At 61.0% G+C, this 18,411-nt stretch overlaps 2 protein-coding genes across 6 annotated transcripts; one reads left to right on the top strand and one right to left on the bottom strand.

Annotated features, from left to right (window-relative positions):
- Positions 1 to 1,163: 1,163 nt before the first annotated feature.
- PRKAG3 (protein kinase AMP-activated non-catalytic subunit gamma 3) lies at positions 1,164 to 6,883 on the top strand. 5 transcript variants are annotated; one of them, XR_010431990.1, is made up of 13 exons: positions 1,164 to 1,535; positions 2,430 to 2,469; positions 2,749 to 2,975; positions 3,058 to 3,139; positions 3,226 to 3,284; positions 3,561 to 3,606; positions 3,735 to 3,789; positions 3,890 to 4,016; positions 4,113 to 4,278; positions 4,452 to 4,489; positions 4,709 to 4,855; positions 4,941 to 5,110; positions 6,273 to 6,883. XR_010431990.1 is itself a non-coding variant. In XM_064661210.1 (13 exons), the coding sequence occupies exons 1-13, from the start codon at positions 1,179 to 1,181 to the stop codon at positions 6,293 to 6,295; spliced, it is 1,464 nt and encodes a 487-aa protein (XP_064517280.1). In that variant the 5' UTR covers positions 1,164 to 1,178; the 3' UTR covers positions 6,296 to 6,883. The 5 variants fall into 5 exon arrangements, 2 of the variants coding, with proteins under 2 accessions (XP_064517280.1, XP_064517282.1); XR_010431989.1 differs by having other exon boundaries at positions 3,055 to 3,139; XR_010431991.1 differs by having other exon boundaries at positions 2,714 to 2,862.
- A 736-nt stretch (positions 6,884 to 7,619) lies between these two features.
- LOC135417298 (sterol 26-hydroxylase, mitochondrial) lies at positions 7,620 to 12,929 on the bottom strand. Its single transcript, XM_064661208.1, has 9 exons — positions 12,681 to 12,929; positions 10,428 to 10,618; positions 9,969 to 10,168; positions 9,688 to 9,885; positions 9,389 to 9,549; positions 8,887 to 9,053; positions 8,564 to 8,645; positions 8,279 to 8,479; positions 7,620 to 8,183 (listed from the first exon to the last, which is right to left on the bottom strand). Exons 1-9 carry the CDS (start codon positions 12,912 to 12,914, stop codon positions 8,058 to 8,060), a joined length of 1,560 nt encoding a protein of 519 aa, XP_064517278.1. The 5' UTR covers positions 12,915 to 12,929; the 3' UTR covers positions 7,620 to 8,057.
- Positions 12,930 to 18,411: the final 5,482 nt, after the last annotated feature.

The raw sequence follows: 18,411 nt of genomic DNA, 5'->3' as shown, positions 1-18,411 counted from the left end.
CTCCTTGTTCTCATATGTCTCTCTTTCCCTGATCTCTTTGTGTCTGGGATGCAGCTCAGCTCTTCCCACAGGACTTCACTGGGCTCTGGACAGGGTAGCTTTGTGCTACCACCCCCCTTTTTCCCTGTCCTTCTCTGAGCACGGGTAATTCTTGCTGCCCTGGGGGGCAGGTGTGTGTGCCCCCCTGTGTGGAGGAGCAGCTCCCAGCATCACTGCCTTATGTCCTAGGGACTCTCCTGTGGACCTGTAACCAAGGGGAACAGAGCAGTCCAGCCTTACAGTAGGAGGAAGGGTTGGGTGCCTGTACAGGGTTACGTTGCCCCAGCCCGCTAGCTGGATGCTGGCTGCTTGGGCAGGTTGTTGGGGACCAGAGGAGATGCTGAGCTTCTTGTGTGGGCCCTGGGGCTTACAGAAAGCCCTTCCTTCCTCTCTCCTTGCAGCCCCCTGTTTCCCGGCACTGGGCCCTGTTTCTCCGGTCTCCTTGGTGACAATCTCATCTCTCCTCGGCTTCTCTCCAGCACCTGAAAATAGCCTCCGAAAGTGGAGATGCTTGCTCCCTTCCCTGCTGCCAGCACCCGCGATGGCCAGGCTGGAGCCAGGCTGCTCTGCACGGCACAGCTGTAGCGGCCCGCCCCCATCGCTCTCTGCACCGCTGCGGGGCACGGGCCACCCGGCTGTGTCCTCCTGTCACCCCAGTACCGAGCTCTCGGCCTCGTCCCTCCTCTTCCCGCCTGCCGTAAGGCAGCACCAGGGGATTCCTTCCACCCCGCCACGGGCCAGTGTCTCCAGCTGTCCTCTGGAGCCAGGCAGAGCCTTGTCCCATTGACTCGGCAGCCACCAGCCCGCTCGCCCACGGCTGCGCCGGGCCGGCCCGACAAGCTGGCCAAGGTGTTATTTGAACCTCCCTGAAATAGAAATGGAGCCGAGAGAGGGCGGAGGGCGGGCAGGCGGCAAGGAAGTTCCCCAGCAGGTCGGGCTGCCCCCGCCGTGGGGCCGGGGTGGCTGTGCACAGTGAGCCGCAGCAGGACCCTGGGCAGGGGCGGGCAGGGGCAGGCAGGGCTGGCCAGCGTCGAGGGCGAGGGATCCGCAGCCGCTCTGGCCGCCTCTCAGCCCGTGACTGGACCCAGCCCTTCTTCAACACCTCCGGGGAGTGGAACATGCTGTGTTCCCCACCCGCGATGGGGCGGGGGCACCACCCGGCGGGCAGGGCGCTGAGCACCGCTCCTGGAGAACGGGGGTCCGCGGAGCGGGGTGTCCTCCCGCTCTCTGCCCCCAGCCACCCCTCCATCACCCCTTCCCTCGGATCCCCAGGGCCAATGCTGTCCCCGGAGCCGCGCCCCCCCCCTCCAGCCCTGGGCTGTGGGCGCTGCGTGGCCGTGTCGGCGGTGTCCCCCCCCGCGGCGGTGGCGGGGGCACGGCTGGCATTGCTCGCTGACACCCTATCTGCCAGGGCCACGCCAGCGCGGGCCCAGAATAGCAGCGCTGCCCCGCAGATAGTCGGCATGGAGCGGCTCCGCGGCCCCGCTGTGTCCCAGGTACCGCCGGGCCGGGTGGGGGGCCCGGCTCGATAGCCCCTCGCTCGGGGACAGGCCATCCCCGAGGTGGGGGAGTATGGGGGGCTGGCGGGCCCCTTCCCACAGACATGGAGCCATGGGGACAAGGACGCCCTTGTCCCAGCTGTCCCCAGCCCCTTGGGAAGGGTTGAGGGACGTGTATGCAGGGTCTCCTTCCCGGGGCTGGCTCTGGGCTCCTTAGGGAGCAGTCCCCGTTCCTGTGCTTTCATTATTATAGGGTGGCCTTGTAGACATTAGCTCTGTCAGGTACGTTTGTGGCCGGGGTTGCTCTTCCCTCTGCACGTGCTGCTGTGTTATGGTAGAGTCTCATGGGGACTGGGGAGCACGGGGTCAGTCATCCGGCCCTGTGACCTCCCTTCTGGGGCTGCCCTCTCATTATTGTAGGTCTCCTGGGACGACCTGGTCCCTGGGGGAAGCCGGTGGGGCTGGCGAGGCTCCCGGCACGGGAAGAAGCAAGACCAGGATTTACACCTTGAGGCTGGGAGAGGATGGGCTCAGAGCCACTGTGGGACCTGCTGGACTCTAACAGCAGAGAGAGAAGGCGGGAGGTCCTGCCATTCATGCCCTGTCCTGCCCTTCTCTGGGGACCCCCACTGACCCCCCAGAGCAGGGAAACAAGCTGGGTGCCCTGGGCTGGAGCCACCATGCAGACTGCAGGCTCTGGGGATCCTGCACTGGCAGGGGGCTGCCCAGAGGGGACTGGGGGCTAGGCCCCGCCCACATCCCCACCCTGAAAGGACAGTCCTCTCTATCCGGCTTGGGTGGGCCGGAGTAGCCGGGTGTATGCAAGCAGCACTCATGGGTGGGGGAAAGGCTGGACTCCTGCTGACCCCTCCTTGCTGTGTGCCCTCTCAGGTGGCGCTGCTGGATACTGCTTCCTGCCCTGAGGAGGAAGGTGGGTAGCAGGTAGAGCCTAGGTGTGTAGGAGGGGGGAACTGCCTTACTCGTGTGATGAGTACATCAGTCCTCTGCCCACCCTGCCCATACCCCTCGTAAACCCCACTCCTCAGCTGAAGTGCACCCCAGGCTGGAGAACTGCAGTGCTGTTGTGCTGCCCCTGTGGAGCAGGGAACAGGGAGACTGTTGGGAGCATCCCCTGCTCCCCCCAGGCAGGAAGTTGCTGAGACCCAGCATCTCAGCTCACTGGCTGGGGCTGGGATGGCTTTTCCTGCAGAGTTCCCGGAGGCCCTATGCCCCAGGGAGGAGGAAGAGGAGGAGGAAGAATACAGGCAAAGGAGATCTGTCACCTTCACACTGGGAAATGAGATACTGGGGCTGGGCCCAGAAAGTGAGTTTCAGAGCCCTGACGCCGAGGTCTACATGCACTTCTTACGGAGCCACTGCTGCTATGATGCCATCCCCACGAGCTGCAAGCTTGTCGTCTTCGACATCTCCCTGGAGGTGGCAAAGCGGGGGATCAGTGGGGATGGGTAGTGGAGGAGCAGGCTCGGGACCCCCTGATCCCCTTCCACTCTGTCAGCAGATCAAGAAAGCCTTTGTGGCACTGGTGGCCAATGGGGTGCGCGCTGCCCCACTCTGGGATAGCAAGACACAGAGCTTTGTGGGTGAGTGCCATCAGTGCTGCCTGGCCCCCTCCCTGGCCTGGCAGTTAGGGTGCAGGCAGTGCTGCCAGCCCCACGTGTCTCCACAGGGATGCTCACCATCACCGACTTCATCAACATCCTACACCGTTACTACCGCTCACCCCTGGTGAGTGCGGTGGGGAGGGCATGGGGGATTGGGGCATACATGGGCCAGGGAGGGGCTGTCCCCACCTCTCCTGGTTTCCTCTTCATCACTAGACTGTGACCAGGGGATGATTCTGGGCCAGGGCAGCATCTGCTTCTTGCCCCTCTGCCTGGCACTGAAAATGTAATTCCTGTTTTTAGGGTGATGGGGTGGGATGCCTGGGGAAGGGGGCAGTGTCTCACAGTGCCCTCAGTCCCCCATGGAGCCTCCATGAACAGAGCATTTCCCTGCCCTCAGGTTCAAATCTACGAGGTGGAGGAGCACAAGATTGAGACATGGAGAGGTAAAAATCATGGGTGATAGGGGTGGCTGGGCTGGGGATGTTGTGCAGGGCATGGAGGTGAGCTCTGGGGTTGTGGGGCTGCATGAGAGGGCTGGAGGACCCCCTCTTCCACCTCTCTCCCTCGGCAGAGGTGTACCTGCAGAGCTCCTTCAAGCCATTGGTCTACATCTCCCCAAGCAATAGGTGAGAGCCTGTCCACTGGGGGTGAGTACACCCCTTGGGGTGGGGGGGTGTGTGCCTGTGTTGCAGCCCTATCCCACCATGATATCCCCATCACCCACAGCCTCTTTGATGCTGTCTACTCCCTGATCAAGCATAAAATCCACCGCCTGCCTGTCATCGAGCCTGTCTCGGGCAATGTCCTGCACATCCTGACGCACAAGCGCATCCTCAAGTTTCTCCACATCTTTGTGAGTGCCGGGGCACATGGCAGGTGTCTAGGGGCACAAACAAAGGTGTCAAAATGTGTGTAGATGCCAGCCAAGCCCTGCCCTGATCCATTGCAGGGCTCTACCATTCCCAAGCCACGCTTCCTGAAAAAAACGGTGCAAGAGCTGCGCATTGGCACCTTTCGTGACCTGGCTGTCGTGCCTGAGACTGCCCCGATCTACACTGCCTTGGAGATCTTCGTGGATCGCCGTGTCTCTGCCTTGCCCGTCATCAATGATGCTGGTACCTGGGGAGGAGGAGAGTGACCCCCTCATTTCCCTCTGTCAGCAGCTCCATCCCCATCCCCATCCAAAAGCCCTCTCCCGGCCCTTGGGCTGCCCCTTGGGGTGTGCAAGGAACATGGCAAATGATCCCCAAGACCCCCTCCCCAGCTACTGCACTATTTCTCTTTGCAGGGCAAGTGGTTGGCTTGTACTCCCGGTTTGATGTCATTGTGAGTACCCTGTGTGTTTGCACACCTGGACAAAAATGTGGCCCCTTGCATGCGCTGGTAGGGGGTGTTCACATTTATCTGTGCCCGTGTAAACCTGCCCCAAATGCAGTGTCCTGCACACGCCAGTGCACATCTGCTCTGTGCATCCCCAGCACTCAGTGTCCCCTCTGCGTTGGCACAACGGGGTGTGAGGACACATTGGGGTCACACCTCCCACAGCACCTGGCAGCTCAGAAGACCTACAACAACCTGGACATCAGTGTGCGAGAGGCACTGCGGCAGCGCAGTATCTGCCTGGAGGGGGTCATCACCTGCTACCCCCATGAGCACATGGAGGACATCATTGACCGCTTTGCCAAGGAGCAGGTGAGTGGCTGGGGTGCCTTGTGCCGGCACCAGCCACACTTGCCAGCTGCCCAGCCTGCCTGTGATGCTCTGCCTGCACCCACAGGTCCATCGCCTGGTTCTGGTAGACGAGAACCGGTACCCGCGGGGCATCGTCTCCCTCTCTGACGTCCTCCAGGCCCTTGTGCTCACTCCCGCAGGTATCGATGCTCTTAACTCTTAGCCCACGGCGCTCCATCTTTCTTCACTTGCACTCTCCATTTCTCTTCACTTCAGGTAGGCGCTGTCCCCTGTCACTGTGGGCCTGTTCCCTCCCTGACACTGGGTCACCTGGACCTGGCCACCTCCCTGCTCAGACCACCTGCCTCCACCCCAGCCAAACTGGCCCTGGGGGATGAAGGAGGCTGGGGCTGGGGTCTGGAAGTGCTGGGCGCACAGGTGGGGACAGCAGGACCCAGATGCTGCTTGTCCTGGGGTACACAAGAATCACAGGGGATCCCTGGTGTCCGTGAGGAAGGATGAGGACATTTGCCATGAAGACAGCCCCCCTAAACTCCCATTCAAGCAGTGTGTGGAAGGCAGGTTTTGCAGGTCTCTGGGCTTTGGGCTGGATGAGGGTTTTGGGGTGTGATGCACCCTAAGATAAAAGTCTATTTTTAATCTCGCCTCAAACCCTGCGATCTGAGCACCTCCAGTGCCATTCCTGGGGGACACAGAAGGGACAGATCTCCACTTGCACCCTCATGACGTGCTGCTATTGACTAGCCATGTACGCACCACAGATGACCCATGGGCCCCGGCTGGCAGAGGCCCCTAACCCCTCCACCTGCAGCAGCCCCAAAACTGCCTGCTCCAGGGACAGGGTTCACTCTCAGGTGGTACTGGGACCGTGCTGCCCAACTGCCTGCAGCTGGCTCTGCTCACCCACTGCCTGGCAAGTCCTCACTGGTGATAGGCGGGCACTGTGCTTGCACCCACTATGGCAGCTCTTTGGGGCTGAAATGGGGAGGGGGGAGCTGGCCCTGGGTCCCAGCTGCTTTCCAAAGGTAACGATGCTTTTTTTTGGGGTAGTGGTGGAGAATGGGCTTGGGACAGGCCTGTGTCCACCAGTTCCCCCAGCAGTGCCCAGCTGCTCTGGACAGGAGGGGACTGGGAGTGGTGTGTGTTAGTTACACACACAACCCTCCTCTCCCCATTTCCCAGTCAAGGTGCTTTCACTTACCCCATCCCTGGTGACCACAGGGGTGGCTGGATCAGGAGCTGCAGGGGGCCCTCTCCAGGCCAGCTGCCCTCTCTCCTGTCCCAGAGATTGCATTCAAGCCAGGAATGGAGGCGAGACCCCAGTGTCCACCAGGATGGGTTGGGAGGGCAATGCCACAGGGTGCCCAGTCCAGCACTGTTTTGGGGTTATGGCCTCGCATGCTCTCTTGCCCTGCAGGCATCCATCAATCCTCGCTCTGAAGACACCAGGAAGTGCCACTGTCTTGTCTGACTCGGGGGTCTCTTGCATGGCCTGTGAGAAGGAGGCTTTGGCCTGAAGGCTCTCCGCAGGGAGGATCTGCCTGTTCACGCCAGTCCTGGGGCTCGTCTTGAGTCCAGAGCCAGATCCTGCCAGCCTTGGGGAGGTAGAAAGTGTGGAAAAGGGGGCCCAGGGGTGCCTCCTGCCAGTGAGCACACAGTGATGCTTGATGGGCACTGTGCTGGAGGAGCCATTACATGCCTGTGGCTGGGCACAGAGACCCACACAGCCCCAGAAGACCTGGTCACCCCACTCCCATCCTGCTGCTGGATTTGAGCATTTCCACTGTTGCTCCCTCCCACCATCTGTGCCTGGTGCCTGGTAGCATAGGCTGAGCTGCACACACAGGCTTGCTTATTGTAGGGTCACATGGGGCTTGAGCTCCCTGGCAGAGGCACAGCCTGTGCCAGAGCTGGCACCAGGATGGGCACTTGCATGGGGACCCTCTGCACGTTTTGGGGTGGGCAGGGGATATTTATTTATTTATTGGTCTGTTCAGCCTCGTTGTAACAAAGAGTCTGATCCAAGAACTGCCTCTTGCCTTTCTAGGATAAAGCTGGGCATAGCTCCTCTGGAGAGAGCAGGACTCGGAAGGGGATACTGGCTGCTTGGCAGGGCTGGGGAACCCAGCCTGGAATGCCAGCAAGGGTAGCATGGGCACAGGGGGGTAGAGCCAAGGTGACAGGGAAACGGAACATGCAGCCTTGATTACAGTGGTAGTGTGAGGGCCCTTCAGGGGGCACAGCAGCCTTGGTGCCAGCAAGGTTTCTGCCTGCTGCTTCCCTCAGTCCAAGAAGTAGGAAGGTGAGAGTGGTTCACTGTTAGGGTGTCCCATGCCCCAGGACCCTGGGTAAGAGGCAATGCACCCCTTGCCTGTGGCTGCTACTAGGTCTGAGCCCCTGTGATTGCCCTGGATATCAGCCCCACGTCCCCACTTGGGGATGGGGGGTGCTGAGCTGATCTTTCTCTGCCTGCTTTGTCTGGAGCAAGCCCTGCCATTCCTGTGACCCCATATCAGCATCTCAGTGAACAGCGGCTGATAGTGGAAGGTCCTGGGTGCTAAACACCCCTCCTGTGTTGGCTGGCTCTGCCAGGGGACATGACACCAGTGCTGGGTGGTGACAGGCCTCTTCCCATCGCTAGGGATGAGCTGTGTAATTGCTTCACTTTCCCAGCTCCGCCCCTTGGGAGAGGTGCAAACCCCAAACCCGGCCAACGCTCAACCCTCCCCTGGGAGGCATGGGTCAAACTGAGGAACAGAGAAGCTTCTGAGGCCAAGGTCAGCTGTTCAGAAAAGACCCAGATGTCCTGGCTCCAGGCACAGATCCACGCGCGGCTACACAAGGACAGGATGAAGGAGACACCGAACGGCTGCAAAACCCCTCCCTGCTTCCCCCTGCCCTGACAGAGTTCCCAGGTCCCCAGCGTAGCCCAGCTGGGCACGGGATGGGGGGGACACAACCCCCTGAAGTGTGTGAAAGGCACGGCAGTTCCCCAAGCCTCCCGCTGATTTGGGATAGGGGGCTACTAGTGTCCCAGGGGCAATTTGGGGGCAATCTCTTATCCTCCCCCTCTTCCCCACAGTGGGGCTAGGAGCCCCCAACCCAAGCTGGGCAGAGGATGGTTTTGCCTTCCTGCCTGCCCCTCCCTGTGGGGCAGTGGGGGTTCTCCATTTGGCACCCAGGGTCAGGGGTGGACGCGCAGTCAGGGGGCTTCTGGACGAGCAATAAACTCCAGGTTGATGGGCTTGTCGGCCACGAGGACAATGCGGGACACAGATGTCACCTCCACACCACGGGGGTCTGGCCGCACCTCGAATGCCTGGATGATCTGTGGGAAGAAGGGGGGTGGCAGTGCCTTGGGGACTCCCTGGGGCCCCCATCCCAGCTCATGGCAAGATACCCAGAGTGGGGGTCCTTACTCACCCTGGCAAGGGCCAGGTGCATCTCCAGCTCAGCAATGCGGCGTCCGACGCAGGCGCGAACCCCGTAGCCAAAGGGGATGGAGCTGAAGGGGTGGTGGGGGGAGCCATATCCCCGGAGCCAGCGCTGGGGCAGGAACCGCTCAGGCTCAGGGAAGTAGGTCTCATCGTGGGACATCGCGTAGTGTGCCAGGACAAAGAGGGTCTGCAGGGCAGTAAGTGGGGGTTAATGACCCGACCCAGCCCCACTGAGGGCAGTGGAGATCCCCACGCCACAGCCCCCACTCACATTCTTGGGGAAGAGGTAGTCTCCGATGACAATGTCCTTCTCATAGAAGACCCTGGCGTTGGTGGGCACCACGGGGTAGACCCTGGGATATGGGAAGAATTAATGGTGGAGCAGGACCCATCTGGAGATCCCAGAGGGAGAGAGCTGCAGGCAGGACAAGGGGGAGCACCCCCTACTTCTCAGCAGCTCCCTAGGGAGAAGGTGGATATATGTGGTCCTGAGGGACTGAAATCCAGCCTCCCATACTGCCTCCTTGGTGCATTCCCCCCTGGAGAAGGGGCTGATGACCAGGACCTTGGGGCAGGGGCAAGGTTGGGCTTTACCTCAGTGTCTCCTTGATAATGGCCCGAAGCATTGGCAACTTGGGGATATCCTCAGCAGCAGGAAACCGGTTGGCAGGCACAACAGCTTTCAGCTCCTGGTACAGGGTCTCCTGGATGCCTGGGTCCCGGGAGAGGTGGTACAAGGCCCAGGACAGCGTGTTGGAGGTCTAGGGGAGTGGAGAATCAAGGGGAGTGAGAGAACTGGGGTTGGTACCTGAGCAGCCTTGTACCAAGCACAGCTCCAGTATGGCACCAGAGAACCCCTGCTCTGGTGTGCAGGAAAGTCAGGGGTGAGGGGCAGCAGGCACAGAGGAAAGTGGGATGGGGAGCATGTCAGGGAGCAGAGCAGAGGACAGTATCTGTCCTGATTGATCCCTGAGGGTCAGGGAGCATCAGCCTCCTAGCCATCAGGCCAGAGCTTGCAGGGGCTGGGCTGAGCATGGCCCTATGGGTTCCCCTGGGCATGGCAGCTCAGCAGGGATCTCCTGGCAGCAGCTCTCACCGTGTCCACACCAGCCAGCAGCAGCTCAGCCACGCTGCCATAGACCTCATCCAGGCTGAGTCTGCCGCTGGCCAGCAGGTAGCTCAGGTAGCCGGACACCTCCTTGCCGCGCTCTACCTGCCCCTCCAGCTCCTTCATCTTTCGGTCAATCAGGGTCTTGCCTGCAGGAACAGAGAGTAGGACCCAGTGCTGACAGAGCAAGGGCTACCAAAAGGACATGGGGCCAGGGACTGCTCCACTTTTGAGTGTCCTTAGGGAGTCCAATCCCACCATGCTGGGTCTCCATCATCACTGCTCACCAAAGGCGAAGATGGTGTCCCAGCTGTTCAAGTAGCGGTCCCAGAAAGGCAGCACCTTGCGGCTCCATCGGGGCAGGACGGTGGCGAAGATGGAGTTCTTGAACATGAGGTTGATGGAGTCAATGAAGCGCTGGGTCTCGGCAGGGACCTGCTGCTTCAGGCACCCAATGCGGGTCTCGAAGAGGATATAGGAGATCCCTGTAGGGGACAGACAGCATCCAGACCTCCGGGGGGATGGGAAGAATGGGGCAGGGCAGGGGTGAGGGGGAAGAACCCCCTACCTTCGAGGGCAAAGCGGTAGAGCAGGTTAGCCACGTCCCCCACCAGCACCCCTGAGGGGCTGCGGCTCCGCTCCTCCCGCAGCCGCACCATCAGGTCTGACACCACCTCCCCGATGGCATCCGCGTACAGCACTGCCTCCGAGGGCTTCAGCAGACGCTTGTTGAGGACCTGGCGCAGGCGGTACCAGCGCTCCCCTTCCCTGGATGGGGGCAAGGCTCAGCACCGGGCGCACGGATGGGCAGGGGGTAGTGGCTGGCAGCAGTGTCCCAACACTCCCAACTCCAGCCTGGAACCACCCCAGGGGTCTTTCCACCCACCATGGCCATGGCCATGCCCTTTTCCTTGGTGGGGACATGCAGCTTGCAGGAGAGGGAGCAACGCAAGCTGCCACCTAGGCACCTTAGGAAGGGACAGAAGATGTGTGCTGTTTCACAGAGGACAGCCAGGACAGGACTCACTCAGTGAAGGGTCCATAGGGCAGGCTCCGGGTGTCCCGGTGCTCCTTCCACAGGGCCATGTCACTCCGCATGGGATACTTGCCCTCCTGCCGTAGCAGCTGCTCCAGCACCACTGGGCTCCCAATGTTGATGTTCCTATAATGCCCGAAGGTCGACTTCCAGATAGGGCCATAGAGACGTCGGGACATCACCTGCAATGCACAAACCATAGCAGGGTGAATGGGACAGGGGCTGGGGCAGACCCTCCCTGCTCCAATGCTGCCCCATGTGCCTAGCACCCTCTGCACCCATCCCATGGACCCCCCAGCATCAGCTGAGCCCAAGCACCTGCTCCTGACTCTCCAAGCTGGCACCATCCTTGAAGTGCTCTGCAGATGGCCTGGGCTGGTGTCTCCAGGCTCATTACCTCTGCCAGCACTAAGCACACCAGGCACAGACTCCCAGCACAGACTGGCATGTCCCTCACCCGTCCCAGAGATGCACAGGGAGCCTGGTGGGTCTTTTGGGGAAGGAAGACCAAGAGAGGACAGCAGGGACAAGGAAAACTGTCAAGCACAGGTCTGTGCTGAGATGCAGGACCATTCCAGCAGCCGTCAGCAGGTCCATGTTCTGTGCTTCCAGCATGTCCCCAGCTCTGATTAACCTGGGGACAACAGTCCCTGAGTGGGTCCTTGAACTCACCACCCAAAAGAGTGGTTAATGATCAGCGGTAGGAGGGCAGAGCCAGGCCAGGGCATGACTGGACTGCTCCCAGAGCAGGCTGTCACCCCTAGGGCATGGCCCTGGGGCCACAGGCTCACAAATCAGTTGGGAGACATCCACAGCATCAGTCCTGCTCTGGGCTCTGTTGGCTGCAGCTCCCCTCTCCTCTGCTGCACCCAAGGGTTCCATGCCTGCCTCCCTGCCAGGGAGCACCATGCCTCCCTCCTTGGGGGCAGCTGGGCACCCCTTTGCAAGTGGATCTGCACAGGGTCATGTCCCAGGGTTGCTCGCCATCCCAGGCAGGCACTGCCAGAGCCTTTGGAGAGCATGGCCAAGCATGGGGAGCTGAGGGGGACCTAGCAGGGAAGCCCTGATCCCCGTTCCCCGTGGCTGCGGGGATGCACGTGGTACAATCTCCCTTGGTGACTGACTGCATCGCAGCCTGCGCCTGGATTCAGCTGGATTCGTCACCACAGGGAGACGTTCCTCGTGCATGGTGGCAGGAGGAGGGGGAGGGACAGCCGCCCCGGTACAGCAGGCAGCTAGTGGGCATGGGGCAGCTGTGGCCTGGGTTGAAACCTGCCCACCAGCATCTGCTGGCAGCCAGGACTTGACACAGTGCAGGCCTTGGAGAGCAGGGCTGAAAGAATCTGGAGCTGCTGGGATATGGAGAAAGGCACCTCCAGAGCATGTGGGCATCTTTCTGCAAAGCCAGGCTGTGCTCAGAGTCCCAAGGGCAGGAGGGAGCATGAGGGAGCTCGCATGACTACTTGAGATCCCACTGCCCTGTGACAACCCCTTCTCCAACCAGCAGTGTCTGGTGCACTGAGGTGCCAGGGAGGCCTGATCCCACACGCTTCTCTGGCCGGTCAGAGCTCCAGAGTGCTGGAAGATGCTGCCTGGCTTGCAGCCAGCCAAGCCCATCGCTTGCTTCATCGGAAGAATGAGGAAGTGTTGACAGAAGAAAACAAACACTCCTGTCTATCCCTCCCCTGCATGCCTGGGTATCATCTGCCCCAAAACCTCCCTGGTCACATGCCCCCCAAACTGCTGCCCCTCCAGCTTGTCACAGCTGGGAGCCTGGGAATGCCAGGACCCCGTGAGATGTCCCCGAATCGCTGCCCTTAAGACTGTCTGGCTGTCTCGGGTATGCTGGGGCAGCCCTGGGCTGGCTGGACCGTCCCGGGGTCACTGGGTTCTGCTGCCCCTCTCCACACTGCTGGCCACAGCACCAACCCACGATGCCGGGGTGCTCCCTACCTCCCAGCCCTCCGCTTCCCTGCTCTGCCGCCCCCGCTCAACTCCCTGCCATCACTTGTTGGCGGCTCTCCCCCTCCCTGGAGCCCATCTCCCCTTGCCCCCAGCCCACACCCAATCCCACCCAAACCCTTCCAGGGTACAGCATCCGCCCTGCAGCCCACCCGGAACCCCCTCCATCCCACGCACCTCTCCCAGCCCCCCCCCCCCACGCCCCCGTGTACGGTCCCCAGGCCCCCACGCACCCCGACCCCCGCAGTCCCGCAGCCCCCGGGCCGGACTGTCCCGGCGCACCTGCAGCCGGTGTGTGTGCAGCAAGTAGCCCCGCAGGAAGAGCCAGACGAAAGTCCGGAGCAGCCCCGGCCCCGGTAGATCCTCCGGTCCCTTCAGCCGCGCCGGCCCCGCCGCCGCCGCCGCCGCCGAGCCCCCGGTCCTGCGCGGCGGTCCCGGGCTGCTGCAGGGCGGCGGGCGGGGGCGCAGGAGCAGCGGCAGCAGCAGCCGCCGGGCCCCGCCACTCGGGCCCGCCATGCTCCGTCGGCAGCGCACGGGACGGAGCGGGGCGGGGAGGCACCGGGGGTGGTGTGGGGCGGCACCGGGGGCGGTGCGGGGGGCGGTGCGGGGGCGGCAACCGGACACCGGCACCGGGCGCCGCGCACGGGGGATTGAGCATCGCGCACCGGGCACGGCGCACTGGGTACCTCGCACTGCGAATCGAGAATCGCGCACCCGGTGCGCTGCGCAACGGGTACCGGCTGCGGTGCCGCCTGCTGCACACTGGGTACGGGGTACCGGCTGTTGCTCCGCGGGCACTCGGCACCGGGCAGTGCATACCGCGCACCTTGTGCCGCCTGCTGCACTCCTGCTACCGGGCCATGGATACCGGCTGCAGTGTTCTGGATGCTCGTTACAGCACACCGGGTACCATATCCCATGCACCAAATACTGGACGCTGGACACTGCTCAGCATCATCACACGCCATGCACCGGCTGCTAGGTACTCGGAACTGCCATCAGTGGTACTCAGTGCGTGGTGCCATGCGTTATGCATGATGGCACCATGCACAAGGCAGCTGGCAGCCAGTCCCTGATACATGGCACAGCAGGTACAGCACCCTCGGTGCAACGCAGCATGTAGCACCAGCACTGGTACCAGCTCCAGGTGCTGCACACTGGGCATGGCACATGGGCACTACTCACCAGGCACTGGCACCAGGCACTGCACCAGGCATGGCACAACGTGTGCCAGTACCATCACTGCACTCTGGCACTGAGTACCACATCCCAGACCCTGTGCACCCTGCATCAGCACCAGGCTCACCACTGGGCCTGCTCTTCAAGGCTGCTTGCCCTTACAGACTGAGCTCTTCTGCCCTGCCTCTGTCCCCTGCCTGTCATCCCCCTGTGCCTGCCTTGTCCCCCAGCAGTGCAGGATGGTGCCCTGGGGAGCTGGGTCTGAGATGTCCCAGGGCCTCTCTCAGCACTTCCTTCAGGTGCTGCCAGCTGAGACTACAGTAGGGAGACCTTAGTATGGCCATTGTGGCTGCTGGCAACACAACCAGAGGCAGGTTTCGTTTGTCTTCATGCGAGGGAGAGAATGGCACCAGCTCCTGGTGCAGGCCAAGCTGTCCAGCCCATGAGCAGGATCCTGCTGTGGTGGTGTTGGACCATGGACACAGGAGATGTCCACTTTTGGCCAGCCTGGCACTGGCACCAGGTTCTGGGGCAGTGGGGCAGGGCAGTGGTCTGTCCAGGTGTCCCTCCTGGAGCATTGGTCACCATGTCTCTGGCTGGGACACCCCAGTGCTGATCATTAACCACCCTTATCGGGTGGTGGGTTCAAGGTCCTGGACAGGGAGGTTGTGCCCTCAGATTGGGCTGTTCTCACCCTTGGTCCTGCCTCACCGGGAGGTGGGGAGTGTTCCACGCTGGGTTCCAGGCTGATTCCTTGTGAGCTCTCTGCCAGCTGAGCCGGGACCCAGGCACTCCTGTGCCTGCAGACACCGCTGAGGCACCCCAGGCTGGGACAGCCAAGCGTGAGCGCCTGCCGCCATCTCATGGCTGCTCACAGCCGGCTCTCCCGCTTGCCCTGCCCCGGTCAGACCCACAGCCGGGGCAGCAAGAGAGCCCCGGACACAGGACTGCTAGGTGTCCAGCTTGGTGCCTGGACACCAGGTTCTCGCTCCCCCCGGCAGGGGACGCCTCGGCTCCTCCTAAACCGCTGTTAACGCGTTTCCCCTTGCTGGAGAGTGAGACCCTACCACCTCTTTCTGTTTAAAACCATCACATCTTGCAAAAAGAGTAAAAGTCTCTCTCCCTTTTTCTTATAAACCCGTTTATATATTGAAAGCCTGCAACAAGATATTCCTGTGCCTTCTCCAGGTTGAATAACCCCAAATCCCCTGTTTTCATGGGAGAGGTGCTCCAGCTCCCCAATTATTTTTGTGGCCTCTGGACCTGCTCTAACAGGTTCATGCCTCTCTTGCACTGAGGATCTCAGAGCTGGATGCAGCACTCCACTCGTGGGCTCTCAGGAGTGCGGAGTGGAGCAGGAGCATCACCTCCCCTGCCCTGCCGGCCATGCTTCTTGTTTTCCAGCCTCAGACATGATCTGCTTTCTGGGCTGCAAGTGCACATTGCCGGCTTATATACTATTTTTGATCCACTAGTATCCCCAGGTCCTTCTCTGCAGGACTGCTCTCCATCCATCCATCCATCCATCCATCCGTCCGTCCATCCATCCCTCTCCCACTCAGCTAGAACAGGTACTGGGATCACCCCGACCCGGGTGCAGGACCTTGTGGAAGGGCAGGCTGTACCACTGCAGCGACTCCCCGGGTCGGTCCCCAGTGCCCCGCAGCACGCTCGGGGAAGGGAACACCGTTATCCTGGCTACTTCCCGCTCCCGCCGCTAGGCTGTGCTCCGCTCCCTCGGTCGGCGGGAGCGGCGTCGGAGACCTGCCTGGGGCTCCGCCGGGGCCGCTGCCAGGGCTGTGGGGGAGGCCGTGCAGAAGGGAGGGCAGGAGGGTCTGGTGAATCACCCCCCTCCCAGAGCCGCTCGGCGGGGACTTCCGAAGGGAAGCGGCTGGGCCATGACACATCCTCCGCCGGAGAATGCCGCGAGGAGCCGGGGGCACCGCCAGCTCCGGGGAGGTCCCCCTGTGCGGGGCCAGCTCAGCTTGGCGGCAAGCAGGGCAAAGGCGGGAGAGCAAATGCTGCCTTTATCCATGGGGATGTGGAGCTGGGGGTGGCAGGTCCCATCTTGTGTGTCACTCTGCCACAGGGTTGCTGCAACTCTACTCATTCCACGGATGCATTGTCGGGTCCAACCCCTTCTCACCGATGGGACCTGTGGATGCAGATACAGGCACCGTGGGCCCTCCGTGCTGCTCTGCCGCTCGATCTATCCACCACACACTGCTCATGGAGGGTCCTGGCTGCTGGTCCTGCTGGGATGAAGGCACAGCTTCTTTGCGTGACTTGTGCAGTCTCACCCAGGAGCTGGAAATTTTTCCCAGGGCTTTATCCTCTAACCCTGATTTGCTCTCCCACAGCTGGTGGGGGGGAAGTGGGGTGTCCCAGGGGAGGGCATCCCTTGACTCATGCCCAGGAAAGCCCAGGCTGTGAGAAGGCTGAGCCTGGGTCCCAAGGATTGTAAACAACCCAAAGCATTTAACTGGAGATGGCTTGTCATGTCAACTGTGTGTCACCACACTGTCACTGCCTGAGTCATGAGCCATGCTGGGGCTTGTGGGGCTGCACAGGGGGGACATAGGAAGATCAAGAGGGATGTAGACAGATCCCAGGCCTGGAGACAGCTGCTCCTCTCCCACACAGAGAGTTCAAGTGGGACCCTCTTGGCCTTCTCCCAAAGGTCCCCTTCCCCTCATTTCCCTCTATCTGACCCCTTAGATCCAGGCAAGGGCTTGGGGACAGCACAAAGCTTTTGAAACAAGAGGTAAATCAAACAGTACAATGGTGTGTTCTCCATGACCACTGCACAGGGCTCAGCACCTGACAGTAAGCTCTGATCTGGGCTCCCCCTTCTTTGTGCCCCATGGGACCCTGGTGGGCCAGGACCTTTCCCTGAGGATGTGAGGGCAGGACGCTGGAGCAAACCCGGGGCTGGCATTCCGTTATCGCAGGAGACGGGAGGCAGCCCTGGGCTGCTCTCAAGTGGTCCTGGCTGATTAGTGACTTCAAGTGCCTATGGAGTTATTCTAAGTCAAGTAGGCACGAAGGGAGCCAACCTGGGACCGGCAAAACCAGCCTGGGCTTTCCTGGAGCATCCCCCATCACCTCTGCTCCTCAACAAACTCTCCAAGATGGGGAGGTGTCTCCCCCTTCCAGCTGCTCTCCCTATCCTTTACTCCTCCTGCAAAGGCTGTTTGCTCCAGCCCAAAGCAAACCTGATTTTATCTCCCAACTCCAGTTCCCTTGGCTGTGGGCCATGGTTGATGCCTCCCACGCCGAACTTGCGAAGCCCATTTGGGGACCCGTGCACAGAGCGGGCTGTGTGTGCTGCCACATGACATCATGTTTACGGCCCGCGGGGGCCCAAGGACAACGGCATCGCTCTCAGCCCAAGAGATGTGTGTCCTTCCCGTGGATGGACAGACGGATATGCAGGGAGCTGGAAGGAGTGGGACTGATCACAGTGCCATATTTCCTTGAAGAGGGGTGGTTGCAGCTTTGCTGCACTGCCAGGCAGTCCCCTTGGCCTCAGTTTCCTCGCTGAGCTAGATTCTGTGCTAGCAGTGAGGATGGACTGCTGCAGCAGCACAAGGTCAGGCCCTCAAGCTGCACAGAGAGAAAGACAAATTTTCTCCCCTTAGGATGTGAATGTTCCCTTCTCTCCCATGACAGAGCTGGGCTTTTGCTGGTGCTGTGTGAAACTTTGGTTGTTTGGAAAGAGTAACAACATCTAGAACCACACAGGCTCACTAAAGAGTGCTAGGGCCATTCTTTCTCCTGTCCATCCGTCCATCCATCCATCCACACTTACATGTAGCTTTCTCACAGCCATCCATCTACTGAGCTGTCTGTACACTCACCCATCCATCCATCCATCAACAAATGGGTGCATCACTCTTCTCACCCATCCCCACACCTACCTGTCCATCCAGACAGCCACCCACCCATTTGTCTGTCTACACTCCCATTCACCCCTCTGTCCATCTGTCTCCTAACTGCCAGTGCCCAAGGGATGCCCAGGGCTCCTTAGGGGTACAGTGTGTGCATGGGTGTGTGTGGGACATGTTGGCCATGAGAAGCACGGTGGGCAGCGATGTCCCAGGCTGTGTCCAGCCATGGGGCAGGGGCAGGAGTGCTGGCCAGGGAGAGGGGGGGCTCATCTAATTTGAGAATGGGCTGCATAGTTGCTGTCAGCACCGGTTGGCTCTGATCTGGGGACAGGTCCTCATCAGCTCCACTTGCCACCCACTGGCCTGACAGGAAAGGGCTCTGCATCCGATAAGGCCCCAGATACTTGGCCCTGGAGGTGGGCAGCACTGTGGCCGAGCCTGGGAGACCTTGAAGAGTAAGTCAGAGTGACTGTCCCCAAATTCACCACCACCCTAGCACAAGGAAGGCTTGTGTGTTTGCATCAGTTGGGAGTTCAGCCCTGGGGACTGCCCACTGCTTTGAGCACTGGATCATGCCCTGAGTCATCAATGTCTCCCACTGGGGACACAATCCCAGGGAGGGCTCCATCCTGACCATCCCCCTGGCTGCCACAGGCCTCTCCACTGTCCGTTATCCTGCATTGGAGTCCCCCGGCTGTGAGCGGCCATGGATGGGGACCATGTTGTTTTAATAAGATCATTTTCCTCCTGCCGTGAGGTCGCAACCCCAAGCTTATGACATCACAGTGCGCTGCCATGGAGATGCCGGGATGTCACAAACACAGCTCGATGACCTCACTGCAGGAGCAGGAGATGGGGCCAACCTGGGTTTGATTGCCAATGTCCTCAGGAATAAAAAGGAGGGGAGGGACGCTGGGAAAGTATGCAGCCGCTGAGCGCTGGGG

Source organism: Pseudopipra pipra, chromosome 7, assembly GCF_036250125.1.
Source record: "Pseudopipra pipra isolate bDixPip1 chromosome 7, bDixPip1.hap1, whole genome shotgun sequence".
Lineage (NCBI taxonomy): Eukaryota > Metazoa > Chordata > Aves > Passeriformes > Pipridae > Pseudopipra > Pseudopipra pipra.
The sequence above is the reverse complement of the archived record's forward strand: the minus strand, read 5'-3'. Positions and strand labels throughout refer to the sequence as shown.

Bases quoted from the DNA above. Each gene is read 5' to 3' on its own strand.
- PRKAG3 (XM_064661210.1), top strand. From the start codon at position 1,179: ATGGGGCGGGGGCACCACCCGGCGGGCAGGGCGCTGAGCACCGCTCCT. The intron at 2,976-3,054 runs GTGGCAAAGCGG...CCACTCTGTCAG, and splicing joins TCTTCGACATCTCCCTGGAG to CAGATCAAGAAAGCCTTTGT. The intron at 3,790-3,889 runs GTGAGAGCCTGT...CATCACCCACAG, and splicing joins TACATCTCCCCAAGCAATAG to CCTCTTTGATGCTGTCTACT.
- LOC135417298 (XM_064661208.1), bottom strand. From the start codon at position 12,914: ATGGCGGGCCCGAGTGGCGGGGCCCGGCGGCTGCTGCTGCCGCTGCTC. The intron at 9,550-9,687 runs GTGAGCAGTGAT...CTGTTCCTGCAG, and splicing joins GGACACCATCTTCGCCTTTG to GCAAGACCCTGATTGACCGA. The intron at 8,646-8,886 runs GTAAAGCCCAAC...CCCATATCCCAG, and splicing joins ATTATCAAGGAGACACTGAG to GGTCTACCCCGTGGTGCCCA.